The sequence below is a fragment of the Sardina pilchardus genome, chromosome 12 (assembly GCF_963854185.1).
Source record: "Sardina pilchardus chromosome 12, fSarPil1.1, whole genome shotgun sequence".
NCBI classification, from domain to species: Eukaryota; Metazoa; Chordata; class Actinopteri; order Clupeiformes; family Clupeidae; genus Sardina; species Sardina pilchardus.
The window spans coordinates 27,683,819-27,702,568 of NC_085005.1; the positions used below are offsets into that span (position 1 = coordinate 27,683,819).

At 47.7% G+C, this 18,750-nt stretch overlaps 1 protein-coding gene across 1 annotated transcript; it reads left to right on the plus strand.

Moving 5' to 3' along the window:
• The first annotated feature begins 1,517 nt into the window (after positions 1-1,517).
• Positions 1,518-18,414, plus strand: kcnk10a (potassium channel, subfamily K, member 10a). The gene is made up of 7 exons (XM_062550734.1): positions 1,518-2,183; positions 4,103-4,488; positions 10,485-10,602; positions 12,869-13,029; positions 14,414-14,606; positions 15,354-15,496; positions 15,994-18,414. The coding sequence occupies exons 1-7, from the start codon at positions 2,129-2,131 to the stop codon at positions 16,690-16,692; spliced, it is 1,755 nt and encodes a 584-aa protein (XP_062406718.1). The 5' UTR covers positions 1,518-2,128; the 3' UTR covers positions 16,693-18,414.
• The last annotated feature ends 336 nt before the right edge of the window (positions 18,415-18,750 follow it).

An 18,750-nucleotide genomic window follows, 5' to 3' on the forward strand; every position in this document is an offset into this window, starting at 1 on the left:
TTTCATAGAAATTATGAAGGCAATATATATTAAATCGCCAATTAAGATGTTCTGGACACCCCTGTGTATTAGGATATAGGCCCTACATCCCTCTTCTCTCATTTCATTACTATGAGTGAGGAGTTGCATTTTATGCTTTATTTAACATCAAATTATAAAAGTGCTGTAAATGCGACCTGCACATGTGTTTAAATATTACAGCCTACTTCTGTACGATCGTGCACATTTTACTGAGTATCAAACTAAACATGAGCTGTTACAATGTAGCTTAAATCACGCTTTCGTCTGTAAATGCTGTCATACGGACCAAAAAACAACTGGCAGGGAGATTTACGAGCTGCACGAACACTAGAAAACGGTTGCACCTGCGTTTCAAGTCAGCATCGATGCTGACTTGCTCCTGGAGGCGTGGTAGCCCCTCTCCCTAGGCACTTCACTCGACTCAAAATTCGTTTCGGATGATACTTAATGTGGCGGACCCTCGCGTGAACGCGCAAACGAAGTGGAAGTGTGTAGTGTTAGGATTTAGGGGCTGGTTTCGGAAAGGGCCCACAACCTGTCTACGCTGCATGTTGCGACGAATAGTCTGTCAAAAGCAACTTTGTTAATTCATTCACGCGCAATGCAGAAACATGCAACATTCAAAACATATAATCAGAGCATTAAAAGATAGCTATATAGAGAGCGAGAGCTAGTTAATATCCTGAAGCTGTCTAACTAAACCAACCATTGACTATAGGCATGTGCAAAATATGTATAAATGTGTTTATGAACGTTACTGTAACCGTACCCAACATCCTGACCCAAATGTTTGCGTAGGAGAACAACTTTCACGGCCGTCTTCTCTCCGATAACAAAGTTGGCGCAGCAGGCAAGCATTCACAAACCTGTTGAATGTCGAGGCAACATCAAGGCACAAGACTGATTCCACAAATTATTATTCCTTATTATTAAAACAACAACAACAACAACAACACAAATATGTGTTCCTTGGGACCGGGTTAGGATCTAGTCTGTCTTCTGACAGTGGGGCTGTATGAATTCAATTTCATCGATGATTTCATCTAGTGTCGTGCAATACAGGCCTAGACATATCTTACTGCCACTACCAGTTTTATCCCAAGTTAGTCACACACATATGTATTCTGCGTTTTATTAGTCAAATCAAAACCATATTAGAGAGCTATTTCTTTACATTTGTTGCTGATAGATTTTTTCAGTCTGGCAATTATGGTTGACGCATGACACATGTCATGGGGAAGCGAAACAGAAAGCATGCGTCGTGATTATCTAATGTGTAAATGGTTGTGATGTCCGCAAAGACTGTTATTGCAACGCATCTGGCCACGTTTAAGACTGTGTGATTCTGTATATGTTGCAGCCTGTTCAGTCTCATCCACTTAGTGCATGCGTTGACAACAGTTGTCTTACTGTAATATTGCAGGGGCGGGCTACGGACACGCCGACGATCATAACAGCGCCCACCAAAAATACTAGCGCAGACTAGCCCACTCCTCCTAGCTGAACTTCGAATGGCACGAGATGCTCTAAAGCTGGCTGCGTGTGTTTTTGCGCTGCGCTTCCACTTGGCGCATCACCGATACAGGATGGAGCTGGCAAGCAGGTGAGAGGCGCATCTTTGGACCCAGTGCCATCGTGTAACCATCTGGTCCGCCGAAGTCGTGCTGTATTGCGGCGGTTGGACAGACTATTAGTGAACATGTAAGGGGTTCGCCGGTCCCTCAGTCTCCCGATTACGGGGTATACCCCTGTGCCTATTGCCTTTCACTAAGACAAAGGGACTGCCGGGTGGATGGATGGATGGATGGACGGACGATGGTGCAACGAGCAATAAGAGGTGTACTTAATGCTGGTGTTTTTAGCGGGCATCAAGCAAAACTCAATAAGAGTTCGTCCAGGCATGTACCTTTCCTTCCCGTTACTACTACAACGTGAACGACTGATGATGATGTGGCTGTGTTTTGCTCACTCCCGCTCACCGCCCTGTCTCGACTGAAAGCATTGAGGAGGACGACTTGACAGTTTACAGGGTACAGACAATATTTATTAATATTCCATATGATTTAAAGACCAACATTTTACTCCCTGAATCAACACACCACCGAGGATGAAATTCCCTACGGAAAACCCGAGAAAACCAGGGAACTGGACCCCTCCACCAGGTTAGTGTGCTTTATCGTGGTATCAGTATGCGTAATGGGAACTGGAGATTGCCGCGATATTATTAAGTGGACACTAAGTTGCTTTGTCTTATACAGTCATATGTAATATACAACCAGGAAACCATCTCTTTATTGCTACAGAGCTGGTCGTGAAGTTGATTATTATTCACATTAGCTGATGTTTCCAGATGTAACACCGTGTGGTGAGCAACGAAGTGTGTCTCCACGTTACTCTTAATGAGACACACACACGCTCGTTTATGGTCTTTCCAAACATGCCCTTTCAAATATCATAATTAGCCAAACCTGTACAATTTCCAGTAAAAAAAATCAATAATCTATACGTCATTAGAGTATTTACGAGAAAACAGCTGACAGCCTATTATGTCTGCAGTCATTTCTGATTTGCAAAGAATTGGCATCGATTCACAGCCAACCGTTGTGACAGGCATCACTTTCACTTCATTAACATTCACACCAACGTGTACCACACGACTCCTGTCTTCCCCTCTCACGATGGTGTTTCCCCACCAATAAATTGCGGCAGGCGCATGGTGTTTGTTAGTCACTCCTGTGCACGGGCGCGACTTCCTGGATTTGATTGGTGTAAATAACGTGCCCTGCGTCCCTCATCGTACATGATGAATAATCACTCAACGTCGAACAGATGGCATTTATTATTTCGACGTTCATTTAAGGCGTCACATGAACAAAGCAGGCTGCTGCATTGCAATGTGGTCTAAAGTTGTATTACCTCATCGGGTGATGGTTGGAACACAGGGGTAGACCCCCACTTCATCCAGCATGTCAGGCACGTTCTATGGGCTGTTACACGCTCATACCTCCTATAGGTGATATATGGTACCAAAGGATGGTGAGGTGACCTTGTGAGAGACTGCCATGTTATTACATGGGGCAACATAAAAAAAAGCAATTTCAGATTCTTAACCTGAGACGCTCAAAATTCAGGCTTCTCACCTCAGACCATCTCTTTGGTCCCTCCGTACCTGTTACACGACTGACCAGCCACTACAGTGTGTAAGCCCAATGGCTGACAACAGGTCGTGGAATGTGATATGCCCAGGAGGATTGAGGGCACGCTGGTGGGGAGATGCCTTGAAATGTGACATCAAATCCCTTCTCCAGCCTACCTAGCATCACCTCCCCTCATGACAAGAGCAAAGCAATGTAAAGAGAGGCAGTCACTGTTCAAAACAGCAGGTGCCAGATGCGTTTCTTCTGACTTCCACTGTTTTCCTCTATCATCGGCGGCATGTGAAGATGGAGACTACATGGGCTTGTGTAACAGTGTGATGGATGCAGAAGGGAGCTTTCGCTTGAGCCTCAGCCAACGGGATTGTTGTTGTTGTTGTGTCCTTTTGTGGAGCCGGGTGGAAGACCCGCGCCGCCTTTCAGCCAAGCCCGGCTCCGCCCTGGGAAAGTATACTGCTTCGGGAACTTTAATGGCGTTTTATGAAGGCTGCCGAATTCATTAGCGGGATCACCTGTCATCGCTGTCTGGCGTGCTCGCCGTGTGCTGATGGGAGAGGGAAGGTCCAAAAAAGCTCCATTAGTGTTAAGAGCCATGTGAAGTGCTTAGGGATCAGGGATGTTATCGGAGAACTGCACAGCTGTGTAGAGCGCTTTATACCGGGAGCTGGTTACAGTAACAGGTCTTCTAAGGTAAGGTGTGTTTTGGTGGTTTTCCAAGTGGCTGGTGCTGTGTGTCTCGTGCGTTTTCAGAGTTGATTTGGATGCTTTTTTTTTGGTGTAGGTCATTTGGACTGGAGCGCGTCCGTCCATGAATGTGATATCTTTGTCCTCAGTACTCTCTCTCTCTCTCTTTCTCTCCCTCTCTCTCTCTCTCTCTCTCTTTCTCTCTCTCCTCTCCCTGTCCCGCTGTCATCCCCCCTCCTCAGTGCCTGTGCAGACGAACCTCGTCCCGCCGAAAAAGGTCCAGGCAAGCATGCTGCAGTCCAGCCTGGTCCAGGCCAGCGTGGCCACCATGCAGAACCCCATGGGCTGCTCGGTGCCGCGGCTGTCGGTGTCGCGGCCGGCCAGCATGGTGGCCAGCATGGAGGGGGTGGGCGCCGACGGCGTGGCCACCTTCACCGTCATGAAGTGGAAGACGGCGCTGGCCGTGTTCGTGGTGGTGGTGCTGTACCTGGTGGCGGGCGGGCTGGTGTTCCGGGCGCTGGAGCAGCCCTTCGAGAGCAACCAGAAGGACACCATCACCATGGAGAAGGCTGCCTTCCTGCAGAACCACCCGTGCGTCACGCCGGCCGAGCTGGAGGCTCTCATCAAGGTACAGTCTCCTCTCCTCTCCTCTCCTCTTCCTTCTATTCCTCTCCTCTCCTCTCCTCCCCTCTTCCTTCTATTCTTCTCCTCTCCTCTTCCTTCTATTCCTTTCCTCTTTTCCTCCCCTTGCCTTGCTTCTCCACTCCTTTTCTCTTCTCCTCTTCTCCTCTCTTCCTTTCCTCTCCCTCTCTAGCTTCTCTCCTCCTCCCACCTCTCCTCTCTTCTTCTCTCCCTCCATCCCTCACTCCTCTAACCTCCCCAAGCCCTTCTCCATCCCACCCTCTATCTCTCCTTTCCCCCCTTCTCTTCTCCCTCCCTTCTTCCCTCCTGCCCCAAACAGACACACCTGCTCTCATCCTGTAACCTCCACAATCCCACCGTCCTCTCTTCTCTCTCCACCCCCCCCCCCACACACACACACACACACACACACACACACACACCACCACCACCACAGCCGCCGTCTCTCTCTTGTCCCGGGTGGGATCTCAGGTCCCGCAGTAACGCGAGAGGCACATCGATTTGGCGACATCCAAGACTCTCTCTCCACCCCTCGCATAAAAATAAGACTCGGGACGCGCTGGGTTGAAGCGCACTGAGTGGCGTGGGACAAAAATAGCCACATCAAAAAAAAAAAAAAACACAGTGGCGAGAAGTCTAGCCAGGCCCATTGAGTTGTCTGTTGGGCCCACCCCGCCTCAGTGCAAGACCCCTGGGCAGAGGATGCACACACACAGAAATCTCCAGCGTATGTGTGTGTGTGGTGTGTGTGTGTGTGTGTGTGTGTGTGTATTTGTGGCCAGTGTAGTTCTCGCACCAAGCCAGCATGTGACTAGCCCACGGCGAAGACTGGCACTCAGACGGCTGTCCTCAATCTCTGATGCTTCATGACATTCATCACTAGTCACACTTGACCGTGGGTGAGGCGGCTGTTGTTGCGTAACATCGCCTTTGAGTAACAACAGCGCTGGGCGGTGCAGGGGTTGCGGGGGGGGGGGGGGGGGGGGGAATTAGCTCGGACTATTTCTGCCTCCCCCCCCCCCACTTCAGAACACGGAGCAGGTCTCCCTTGGGTTTGGGGGAAAGCCAGGGAGAGAGCCAGGGAGAGGCAAGACAAAAGGGAGATTCATTAAGTCCGGATATTGATTTTGCTTTGCGCGCCTGCGCCCCGATCCAAGACTTTAACTACTTGGCGAGAATCCCTGATGAGATTGTTCCGTGCTTTTTTCAATTAGCCGGTTTGCATATAGCTCATGCATCATCATTCGGCCTCTCAACGTGATTTGCTCTCCTCTGGCACGGGGCACCTGCTTGCACTATGTCAAGATGTGCCATCGGCCCTTAAACAGTCACCTCCTGGTGATGATATCCCGCCCAGTGTTTGGTGTGCGGACATTGAAACTGACACTACACCCTCTGCTCATTACAAAGTACAGCTTATTTTATGGGCACAAGGAATGCTTGTAAACTGAGCCCAATTGGGGGCAGCCGTGGTGTACTGGTTAGCGCATCGGACTTGTAGCCGGAGGGTTGCCGGTTCGATCCCCGACCAGTCCACCACGGCTGAAGTGCCCTTGAGCAAGGCACCTAACCCCTCACTGCTCCCCGAGCGCCGCTGGTTGGGCAGGCAGCTCACTGCGCTGGGTTGTGTGATTCACCTCACTGTGTGTTCACTGTGTGCTGTGTGTTCACTAATTCGGTTAAATTGGGTTAAATGCAGAGAACTGAATTTCCCTCGCGGGATCAAAAAAGTATATATTCTATTCTATTCTAATTGAATTCCTGCACCTCCTGATGCAGGAGCATCTCGCTAACCGTAGATTTGGATTTGACGGGCACATGGGTGCCCTGGCATTTGGCTGGTGCAAAGGCCGAGGTGCTTTGGCCTCGTCGTAAAGCATCCACGGTGACACCCAGCTATTCAAAGGTGCTAGACATCGACTCCAGTACGGCAAAGCAGCGGTGTGAGGGACAGAACAGCCTTCAGGCATTTATTCATGTCTCAAGCTAGTGAAAGCAAAGTTGTTTTGAGGCAAAGGAAAAGACAGAGTTTCTTTATTCTTGTTTTTTTTTTTTATTCTGGTGAATAAAGTAGAACACAGATGTTGTTAGAAGAAGGGAAATAAAGGGACTGAAGCATTGGGCCATTGTGTACATTATCAGTTGTCACAAGAACAATGCTACAGTACAGTGCCATCTTTGTGGATTTGATCCGGCTCAGAGAACCGCACTCTGGTACACTAGATAAATCCATGTGGGTTTATTCTTAACTCATCTCAGGCTTTGTCAAATTAACACCCGTAAAATCACACTCAGAAACTCCCTCGCACTTAACGAACACTTGAGCGCAGTTTTTGAATGCAATGACTCACTTGGTTGAAACAATATGACACATTTGTTAATAGTTTTTCATTCTCTATGCGGCCACACTGTCCTCCTTCAACACAGGTTCACTGTGAGGGTTCTCCACCAAGCTCCTTCACTTTCAGCCCTCCACGCTTTGCCCTGCAGACATCCACCCACCCCAGTGGCTCTCCTGGATGAGTGTATAGACACCTCTGCTTGTGTGTGTGTGTGTGTGTGTGTGTGTGTGTGTGTGTGTGTGTGTGTGTGTGTGTGTAGCTCTCCTGGGCTCCATGATATTATGCGGCGCTAATCAGCCACATCTTCGACAGACAGTTTCAGAGCATCTGTTGGGGAATCAATTATTCACGAGGGACGGTGCTGTGCCTTGTGGTGTGGTGTGCCATGGTGTGGTGTGGTGTGGTGGGGTGGGAGAGAATGGCAGACGTCGTCGTCCCCAAGCTCCGTGATCGTGACTCGGGCGTAAACAGCTGAGCTGTTCGTCTACTTGGGAAAAGGTCAAGTGCGAGGGGCGGCGCTGAAATGAGCTGACATAACTGTTGTCCGTCTGCTTCACAAATACACTCGTAAATATACACTTACAGTACACACACACACACACACACACACACAGACTGTTAAAGTTGAAGTGTTGTCCAAACTTCCATATTGAAAAGTCACATTCATGAGACTGCAAGCAAACACAGTTAGTGTCACCGTTCCTTTTTATAAAGGTGTATCTCTGTGTGTGTGCAGGGTCAACGCGGCAGGTTGGTTTTTATAGCTCATCGTGTTGGTGTGTGAGCCGCGTGAGGCTAATGACAAAGGACAAAGGACCAGGCTGTGAGCGGAGGCTGCTCCACGGGTCCATCCCAGCCCTATACTGTATGTCCAACACACAGAGGTGTTATTCTTAATTACCCCTCCCGCCCCCGTCCCCCTACCCCACGAGCCGTGACTCAGGTACGGGGCGAGTCAGGATGCGCTGAGTCAGTGCCCCTCGTCCTCCGCTCGCCGCTTGGACCCCCATGGCGGTTATGGAGAACACGGGTTTGGTTTGGCTGGAGCGCGGCGGCTGGCTTGGCTCGGCTCGACTCGGCTGGCACTCCTCTCCACTCTGCGCTAATGCGGCGTTACATAACCCACGGCCCGGGCTCAAAGAAAAAAGAATGTGATTGAACAGCAAAGCAGTTCGGTTCACGCGGTTTGTGCGCGGGCAGCAAAAAAAAAAAGCCAGAGGAAATTAGATGGCTATCGCGCCTGAGTGGAAGTGAATGAGACCGTATGTTTCCCATACAGCTCTGGATGGGGGGGCAGCACATTATGTTTTGTTGTGTGTGTGGAACGGCAGTGCTGGCTAAAATCACCCAGCAGCAGCAGAAGCACCTTTGCGTACCTATGCGCATTCCAGTGTTTTTTTTTGTTTGTTTCACGCCATCGTCATCCTCATCTGCCGCATTCCACATCCGCGCGGTGACAGTGTATTTAACCGACGCAATCGTGGAGACACTGTTGATCGGCCTTGATGGATTTCAGCTCGTTAGTGTCACAGCCATCGCCATCATCATCTTCATCATCGGTTCCATTCCGCATCCACACGCGCGGTGACAGTGTCTTTAACCGGTGCCATTGTGTTGTGGAGGCACTGTTGATCCATCTCGACGGTGGATGATGTTTGAGAAGTGGCAGGAACCAGGAGGTGATGATAAATTACCCCCTGGCCTTGTGCCCGCAAGGCCCCGCGGTGATGAGAAATCTCTGAAATACAGCGGGCAGGATTGGACGGCGCGCGCCAGCACTTATGGCTGGCATCTGCGGCGAGATTTATTGTCCCTCCCTCCCATATTAACAGCATTCCTCCGGGAAAAGACGACGACAGCAATGTCCGCTCACACTTTTACGGCCACCGAGTCGGAGTGAGGAGTGAGTTGTGTCTGAAGCGCTGTCCGTCATGTTGCCGCCTCCCAAGTTATTATTCTGTTTTTAGGAGGTGGGTGCGATGGCAGATTGTTTACATGTTCAATCAAAAAGAACACGAGAGAGTCACGTCACACGTTTTGCGCTCGGAGGCATCTCGCTCCACTCTCCTGACAGTAACATGACTTGCAACATCACTGGATCTATTAATATAGGGAAGAGCTTATTATTATTCTCCAGTCTTATGCAACACTTTCTTGAGAGTACAGATGTGGTGTTTTGAAACATGAAGATAAGCTTAGCTCAGTGAGATGTAGTACACACTTGCACAGACACCCATGCGCGCACACACACACACACACACACACAGTCTCTATGGTTGCGTAGGTATTCCCTTTTATCTTTAGTTAGGATTAGTCATGCTTGTCAGACCTCTGCAGCTATTAATATGTATGAAGAGATATATTTAAAGATATCTGTCTGTGCGTGGAGCACAACCTATCCAAATCTATTCTAAATGGCCTCTTTATCACACACATTTCCTCTTGATTCTATTTCCAGAGGTCATCTTATCTATGGCCATTTTTTTAAAGGTTTCATTTAGATACAGTATATAGTGCCATAGTCACCAGTTAACGGAGGATATCTTGGATTTCAAACCTCAAGGATATTATGTTGAGACAGACTAACCAGGCAGCTCTTTGGTCTGAAAGGAACGGTCATCTAAGCCAAGAGCTGTGGCTAGTGGTCTACAAATATAGAAACAGGTCCATCTGTCCCTCATGACGAATCATGCTATGAAGCCTTATTGTTTAAATAGGTTTTTAAGACTCATATAGTCATACAGTAGTAATATTACTTGAGATACTAACAGCGCTAGATCTTCAGATCCTATGCTTGTTGAATCCCAGACTTTTTCGTGAGAATATCAGTCGATTCCAGTCGAGTGTTTTGAAGTTGCATGAAGTTTCAACCGGTTAGCTCAGCATGGATGCTGTCTCGTGGCTCGAGTGGAGACTGATGGATTCCTTCAGTTCGCCCTTGTTTACTTGCCCTTCAGCCTCCCACACATCCACTCAATCACACACGCACACACACACACACACACACCCAGCGCTCACACCTGCGCCGCGTCCCGTTGCCCCTCGCGCCGCTCCTCCATCTGCTCCCCGGTGGCCCGCTGGGCAGGCGAGGCTGGCAGACTGGCGCAGCAGAACTCGGCGGCGTGTCAGAGGCTGGCCACGACCCAAGCGCCCGTCCGTCCGTCCGTCCGTCTGCGCGTCCGTCGGCACTCCTCGCGCTAGCGCGGCTGACGCGATGACTCATCGGAGCCGTCGTCGTCGGAGGAGACGCTCGTGTTGTTTTTTTTCGCGAGCTCGAGTGGCCGTATGTTTTGGGCGAATCAAAAATCCGACGGAGAGAGAGGGGGGCACTCGAGCCTGCCACGCTGTCAGCCAGTGTGAGAGGTGGCACGGGCACGGGTGAAAATAAACGGCTCACTTGTCTCTCTCTTTCTCGGTTGTGGAGAGTCTCTCAGGCTGTGAGAATGTGCCATTTAGTTAATACATGTTCACGAAACGTGTCGGTAATTGCAGTGCTCATGAAACAATGAGAGGAAAAGCAATTATGTGATGATATAAAGCAGATAAATTATGCATCTTCATAATCATGGACTCATAATGTCTAATTATGAATCTCTCTCTCTCTCTCTCTCTCTCTCTCTGTTTCTCCATCACTCCCCAGCACTCCATAGATGCTGCCAACAGTGGCGTCAGTCCCATCGGAAAAACCTCCTACAACTACAGTCACTGGGATTTGGGCAGCGCCTTCTTCTTTGCCGGAACAGTAATCACAACCATAGGTAACCTGACCTGCAAAAACCTACAAGCCCCACTCACAGAGACATGGCAGGGTCTGCTGTAGTAATATCGATGCATCAAAATCAAATCTGAGCCATTTGAATCCCGCCGCAAATTTGGAGGTTCTATTTCACACGGGCTCATAATAGTAGACATGGAGACTATGCGCTGTATGGCCAGAAATCAATTTTCTCCGACGATAAAAAAACGAGGCTTGGATCACAAGCGCACGCGACTTCACAGCAGCCATCAGTCAAACAGAATGAGAAAAGATACTCACAAATGGCGAGAAATCAATTGTCTCAGGGACCGGGCGCATTAAGAGTACAATTACAGCCCAGGGAAGATTAATTTCCTTCATTATAGAAATAAATAAATTTTCCTGTTTTGCAATGCTGTTTCACTTTTACTTCCCAGGTTAAATTGGCAACACAGGCTCTTTCATTGTTGAAATCTTGGACGTCAAGCCATTTGCTCAACTTTACTGTTAGCTTGTGTTAAGCTGCAGAGGGAAAATCCTGAAACAAAAAAGTAAAAGAACATTACATTTTGTTTGCCTCCTTTTGCCAGCCTTATTCACTGTGTTATTATTTAACCTGGCCCCTCATCACTCGAGTAGTGCTTAACTTCACACAGCAGCAAACATGTAATATAAAGAATATTTTGGACTACTGCAGTATTATTTCACCAGCAGGTCAAAGGTCAGATTCACAACACAGGCTACGTTATTGTTGACATTGTGACACCTCAGCCAGTTACATAGATCTGGTGACATCAGCAAAACATGTTCTAAATGTCAGTGTTGGTGTGCAACAGCAGTAGGCATCTAAAAAATGTGGAAGTAAAACTCCTTTTTCCCAAAACAGTTCCTACGGGTATAGAATGAACACAGGTTATATTACCGTAATTTCGAGACTATTAGCCGCGGCCTATACATTGATTTTGCTAAATTTCTTCCGCTATGAGGTTAATACAGGGGGGCAGTTAATATGGTGTTCATATGGTTTTGTTTCTTTTAACTGGCATAAAACACTATCCTGCGGCTTATACACAATGCGGCTTATATGCAGGAAATTACTGTATTGTGTCAGTAGCCTGAAATAGATTTTGTGATATCAAGGCACTGGCACCTCAGTGTTTGCTCTTCATCAGCAGGCATAGAAACGCTATTTAAAAAACAAAATTCACCTTTTGCAAGATTGCCTCACTGGTAATTCAAAGGCAAAATCGTCAGCACGGGCTCCATTATGGTTAAAATCCTGACGCCTGAGTCAACTGAAGTAGATTGCTGCGATATTAAAGCACTTAAGCAACACCAGGGCCACTTCGCTCAGCAGCGGCAGCAGCAGAGGCAACCTCCTCTGGCGTTTCTGTTCCCCCCTCGCACCCTACTGCGTGGAGATCAGTGAATCGATCACACATCAGGACGATAACAAAGCGCCCACAATCACTAATCCCCTCCGGACCGAGAGGCCCGCTGCTCAACCTGATGGATTACAGAGAGAGAGAAGCCTCTCGCCGCCGATGGCAAAGGCACGTCCAGGGGAACGACGGTTAAGAAAAGAAAGGCTGATGGCACGCTTCTGAAGAGAGCCCAAATTGGAGCTGACATCTAGCTGGCCGCAGACAAAAGGCACAGACAGGATTAGCTGTGAAGCAACAAATGCTCCTCCAATTAAAGGCCTAGTAAGACATCATAGCGTCTCCCCCAGGGGGTCAGTGGTATTTCTGATCAGTCTCAGGGATAAGTGGTCCATTCAGAGGCTTTGTTGGGGTCTCGCGGAGGGATGATATCTACTCGCATGATGTGGTAGAGAGAGCCAAGTGATAAGCCGCCTGTTTTCTCTTTTTAATAAGACTTCATGGTAATGAGAGCCTTTTGGGTCCTCTAGTTTAAGATATCAAATAAATCTCTTAAATCCCTTAAGCACAAATGCATTATGTATGTATTAGTTATTTGATGCTTATAATGAAAGTTATAATGCGTTTACACGTGCCAAATAATTTGTTTAACTTGTTTAACTAAACTTTGTGGGATTTGTTTTTCATGTTAAAATGCATGAGTTGGCAAGCTAACATTTATACTTATTTCGATTTCAAAAGCAGCTTTGCTTTTACCTCTCATGGAGGTCTTGACATTGTTTATTTTCTCCTTAAAGACCTACATTTGTTTCTCAAGAAAAGGTCAACTTTGTGAATAACTCATTTCTACAAGATACTATAACCATGGAAACGCTGACACTAACCTCCCCCTGTGTTTATTCCTAGGCTATGGCAACATTGCCCCAAGCACAGAGGGTGGGAAGATCTTTTGTATCCTCTATGCAATATTTGGGATCCCTCTCTTTGGATTCCTGCTTGCTGGAGTGGGTGATCAGCTCGGGACTATTTTTGTGAAGAGCATAGCCAAAGTGGAGAAAATGTTTCGGGTGAGTTGGATCCATAAATGAGGAAGTAAAAATAAAGTAAAAGCCATCCTGGAGTATCCTTGTACTGTAGTAGTGGGCTTATTTAAAATAGATCTCTGTCAGCATTCCATAGCATCCCTACTTCAAGTTGCAAATTCTCTCTGACCGCTTAACATTGAATATTTAGATATAAGTCAGGTGATGAATGAGATTAATTTATTTGACGAGATGATCCAGTATATTTGATGATAGGGATTTGTTTATCCTCTCACACAGACATAAATATGTATTTCCGTATACTGAGTCATTTCTAGTTGAATTCAGCCACTCTGTGCAGCCACTCTCTCAAGTCTGTGGCTTGTTAAGGTCATCCTCTCACGTGTATCCATCAGTAATAACTCACGAGGAAGGCCACACGGCTTCCCCGTGATTGGTTGAGGGGCCTGCTGCTGATGCAGGTGGCATGGCGAACAGAAAAACACCAGGGCGGTGCGGTGGTCACCCGCCGCGGTCCGCGCGCACACTGGCAGCTGGCGCGGCCGCTTTCACTGCGCTGTCCCTCGCCTGCGCTAATCATGCATCTTTAGCCGCCCGTCGGGCGGTCCAGAACGGGGGGGTTTGATGAGCGCGCGTGGCCTTTCCCCGTCACGATTGTCCTCACCGAAGCCGCATGTGGTCACTCGGTGAGGTGCGAGAGTGTGAGAGGCTTCAAAGCTAGTGCTCTGTGCTGGTCCTCCTCTACATAGTAATGATGCATCACTCTGTTTTTGTTTTTGCCCCCCCCCTCCCCCCCACTGATCGACCTGACCACCCACATCCTTCCTGCCCCGTCCTTCTCTCCTCATCTCGCCCCATCTCTTCTGCCCCCCTCTCTCCTGCCCCATTCATTTTGCCCCATCCCTCTTGCCCATTCTTCTTGCCCCATCATCCCCTTCGCCCCATCGTCTTTGCCCCCACCCCTCTCTCCCTGTCCCTCTTGCCCATTCTTCTTGCCCCATCGTCTTTGCCCCCACCCCTCTCTCCCTGTCCCTCTTGCCCATTCCTCTTGCCCCATCATCCCCTTTGCCCCATCGTCTTTGCCCCCACCCCTCTCTCCCTGTCCCTCTTGCCCATTCTTCTTGCCCCATCATCCCCTTTGCCCCATCGTCTTTGCCCCCACCCCTCTCTCCCTGTCCCTCTTGCCCATTCTTCTTGCCCCATCGTCTTTGCCCCCACCCCTCTCTCCCTGTCCCTCTTGCCCATTCCTCTTGCCCCATCATCCCCTTTGCCCCATCGTCTTTGCCCCCACCCCTCTCTCCCTGTCCCTCTTGCCCATTCTTCTTGCCCCATCATCCCCTTTGCCCCATCGTCTTTGCCCCCACCCCTCTCTGCCTGTCCCTATTGCCCATGTCATGTCCGTCTACAGCGGAAGCACAACCAGATCAGTCAGACCAAGATCCGAGTGGCCTCGACGCTGCTCTTCATCCTGGCTGGGTGCATCCTCTTCGTCACCATCCCGGCCGTCATCTTCAAGCACATCGAGGGCTGGACGACGCTTGAAGCCATCTACTTTGTTGTCATCACCCTGACAACTGTTGGCATCGGCGATTACGTGGCAGGTAGAGTATGCACTAAGGTTTCAGCCACATTTGCACGCTACATCACTCAAATGTGCAATATGCTTTGATGTCCTGTTATGCAATGTGCTATTTCTAAGACCTTTTTTATGTTTATTCTGAGCACTGCTTACATATACTTGAACACAGATTACTAGGAACTTGAACACAGATTCCTTTAAATGAATTGCTACAAACGTACAATGTTATTTCGGTATAAATAATAAATGCAATAGTTTATAATATTATAGTATTATGTTTTATACATTTATCAATTATTCAAGCAATATGGCAGGAATGAGATAGGGGTTTGGAAAGGACATACCCAGTGCTGTGATTCGGTGCTAAAAAAATTATATGATTTATGTCAAGAAGTCTGAACATATTTCACAATGCAGTATCGCTATTGCATTGCCCCTTTCATTTTTTACACGGCCGTGCTGTATGAGGGTAGCTCTCATGAAACGCTCGCGGCAATGGAAAGTGATAATGGCTTGTTATTTACTATAGCACTTAAAGCTATTGCAGACCTTTCCAGGCTGATCATGTCTGAGCCTTGGAGATAGTGTTTTTTTTTTTTTCTCTCGTCAGCTGAGAGCATGTATGAGAAAATTAGCTTTCTTTCTCCAGGGAGACGACTGCACTGTAGAATGTGCAGTACATGTGAGAGCTACACAGCCTCTTTATTTCTGGATGAGGACGAAGCCTACAGCGCTAACGTGTGTCTGGTGCTCGTGTGTTTTCGTTCAGGGGGTGACCGGAAGATCGAGTATCGCAAATGGTACAAGCCTCTGGTGTGGTTCTGGATCTTGGTGGGACTGGCTTATTTTGCCGCAGTTCTGAGCATGATCGGCGACTGGCTGCGGGTCCTGTCCAAGAAGACTAAAGAAGAGGTAGGAGGACTCTTTTCTTTTCAACTGTTTGTGGGGCTTCATCCACTACACAGAAAGATTATTTGTCATTTAAGTAAAGTAAGCATATGCTAATTCTCTGTCCACTCGATAAAAATGATAAATTAGGTAAAGGATAATCAACGACGTGCCGTGCGTTTTATAGGAAAATAATGCACGTTCGAAGTGGTAACAAGGTCCCGACACCACAGGCAGAGGGGCCTTTACACTTCGATAAGTGCATTATTTTCCTATAAAACGCACGGCGCGGAGTTGATTATCCCGCTTATACCACTGCTACTATCACTTTTGACATTTGACCAAGCAGTGATATAAAGCAATATAATTGTAGTGTATAAGTGTAGTGAACTATGAATAGTATGCAGTATATTGGTTGCGTAAGTAGTACAAATAAAGTGACCACTTACACATGGCATTTATGTGGTGGAAAGGGCTGTTGTTTTATGATCATTTGACCGTGAGCATGTTCGGTGTTTCAGGTCGGGGAGATCAAGGCGCACGCGGCCGAGTGGAAGGCCAACGTGCGCGCGGAGCTGCGCGAGACGCGGCGGCGCCTGAGCGTGGAGGTGCACGACAAGCTTCAGCGCGCCGCCACCATCCGCAGCATGGAGCGCCGGCAGCTGGGCCTGGACCAGCGTGCCCACTCGCTGGACGTGCTGTCGCCCGAGCGCCGCGCCGCCGCCTTCAACAGCCTGGACGGCAACCACTTCAAGACGTCGTCGCAGGAGAGCATCGACACCAAGCTCAACAACCTGCGGCTGCGCGCCGAGCTAGGCGACCACCACAGCCACCACCACGGCCACCACCACCACGCGCGCAGCGTCTCCGTCGCCGACCAGGCCTGCTCCGAGGACAACATCTTCAACCGGCTGAGCTCCGTCACGCGTCTGGCGCGGCGCAGCCGCAACCGCAACGAGCTCAAGAAGAACATCCCGGACGAGGCGCGCCGCTCCTGCGAGGCGTACAGCTGCAGCAGCCCGTCGGCCAGCGAGGGGGGCAAGAAGGAGGACGAGGAGGCCGAGGACGACGCCGACAAGGAGTGCAACACGAGCCTGACCAACGTGTCCGTCTTCGCCGAGAGCCCCAAGACGCAGAACGGCTTCGTCATGCTGCAGACCAAAGAGAAGGAGAGCGAGAAAGAGACCGCCAAGGAGGTGCATTTACAGATGGACCCTTAGACAGGAGAGAGAGAGAGCATGCTCACAGAGGGGAACACTTTGGAAGAAACTCAACTAAAACTAAATATATCGACCCAAATGTGCCTTACACTCATGCTGTCTCTCTGAGACGAGATCCTGAATCCTTGTTTGCCTGTTTTCTTGAACTATTCACTGTGCCCTGACAACTTGATAAAGAAAGCTGGAGCAAACTTTCGAGACATCGCAAGAGAACCTGAAAGGAAAGACGAGTCATCGCCACTGAAAGAGCCTGACCAATGCAATGTGAGATAGTGAGAAAGGATCGCAGTGACGAAGCAAGAAAAGCCTAGCAAGAATAGCAAATATGACACTGTAGCAGATCGGATCGCCATTTCCTTTCAGTTTACGACTGGCCAGTGACCGGACCTCCACGGTCAGTGCTGATCTCGTTCATCTTGTTCCTTTCTCGGCCCTTTTGTGAAAAGGAAAAGCTGCTAAGAATAAACAAAGGATGACGTCACAAGAACTGCTTGCTTAAAGACACTGAGCATGTCTCTGCTTTCACTTTGAAAGTATCAACTGAAAGTATAAACCGTCTTTTAAAAACCTTAGCTACGAGGAGCCAACAAAGTACTAAACAGCTACATGTATGTGCATGAGCTATACTGTTGTCTACTAAAGTATGGTGTATTAATGATCATATTAATACTCTAATGTCCATGAATGGCGATATCTCAGGGCTTGTAGTCCTACTGGTGTTGCTCAACTGTATTACTGCATATCAAGAGAGGTGCATTTACACTTTGAATCTATTGGGGACGCTGGTTGCACTCTTAACCTGTTTCAGAAGAGAGCCATTGACAATGGGTTGGAAGAAAAGCCATAGTGGAAATCTGAAATGAAGGGATGGTTACGATTTAATGCTGAGACATGTTACACAATTTGCAAAGAGGATTGGATGGGGGAAAAGGATATGATTATGCTTTTCGGAGGTGACAAATTTGGTATTTGGTAATTTGGTCATTCTGGTATTTGATGTGAACACACATTTGGCTGGCATCTCTATTGCGTGTGATTAACGTGTCCCATAGAGTAGTCCTGACACCTGTCTTGTCTGACTTGTTTATGGCAAGTGTGCTGTTGAAGTTGTGATGATCTCTCGGATGTATACGGTTTATATGTGTGAGAGATAGTGTGTGTGTGTGTGTATGTTTTATCTGTGTGTGTGTGTGTGTGAGAGAGAGAGAGCGAGAGAGAATATGTTTGAAGTACAGTATGTGTGATCCATTACTCTCTTGTTAAGAGTCAAGCAGATTGTATACATTGACGAGCCCTAAGGAAACTAAACTTGGGTTAATATTGACTCCTTTACCCATTTTGAACCCTGCACAATCACCTTAAAGCTTTACATGTTCTTTGTATTCCTCTTGTTTGCAATGAATTGGGTGCACCAATGGCATATTTGTGAATGCAGAAAAGGACTTTAAATGTTCATGATAAAATAATGAAGAAAAAAAAACTAACTAAAGCATTGAAAACTATGAGTCAAGGAAATAAAAAGCATGCTATTGTGCAAATATATTATTATGGTCTGGTATTGATTGTACCACCACACGCTTCAGATAATTCGCTTTTTCTAAATGTCCATGTCCAAAGCTAATTCATTGGACCGCACATGCTCAGTAAATGGAAGTTGTTCACAGTATAACATGTGCAACCATTACGTTCAATGTAGTGAGTGCCTTTTGGAAATAAATATTACTTAATGACAAAACTGTCCTGTTTTGTTCCTGTTTACTTGTGTTACGTGTGTTTTTTTGTTTCTATAAATGTACTTCTATGGACCCTAATCTCAATTTAAGGAGAAGTGAAAAATCTGTCAAAAAAAAGAGCATGAATGATAGAGCTATTGTGTGGCATAGGGGAGTATTGAGTTGACTCATGAACCTTTGTCTTGCCCATGGTGTTAATTAGCCAATTTTTTTTTCTAGTTATTAAATTAGTTTTAGTTTATTTTTTTTCTAGTTATTAAATTAGTTTTAGTTAGACTTCAATTCATCATTCAAATTAGGGCCCTCGGTCTCTGTTTTGCCATGT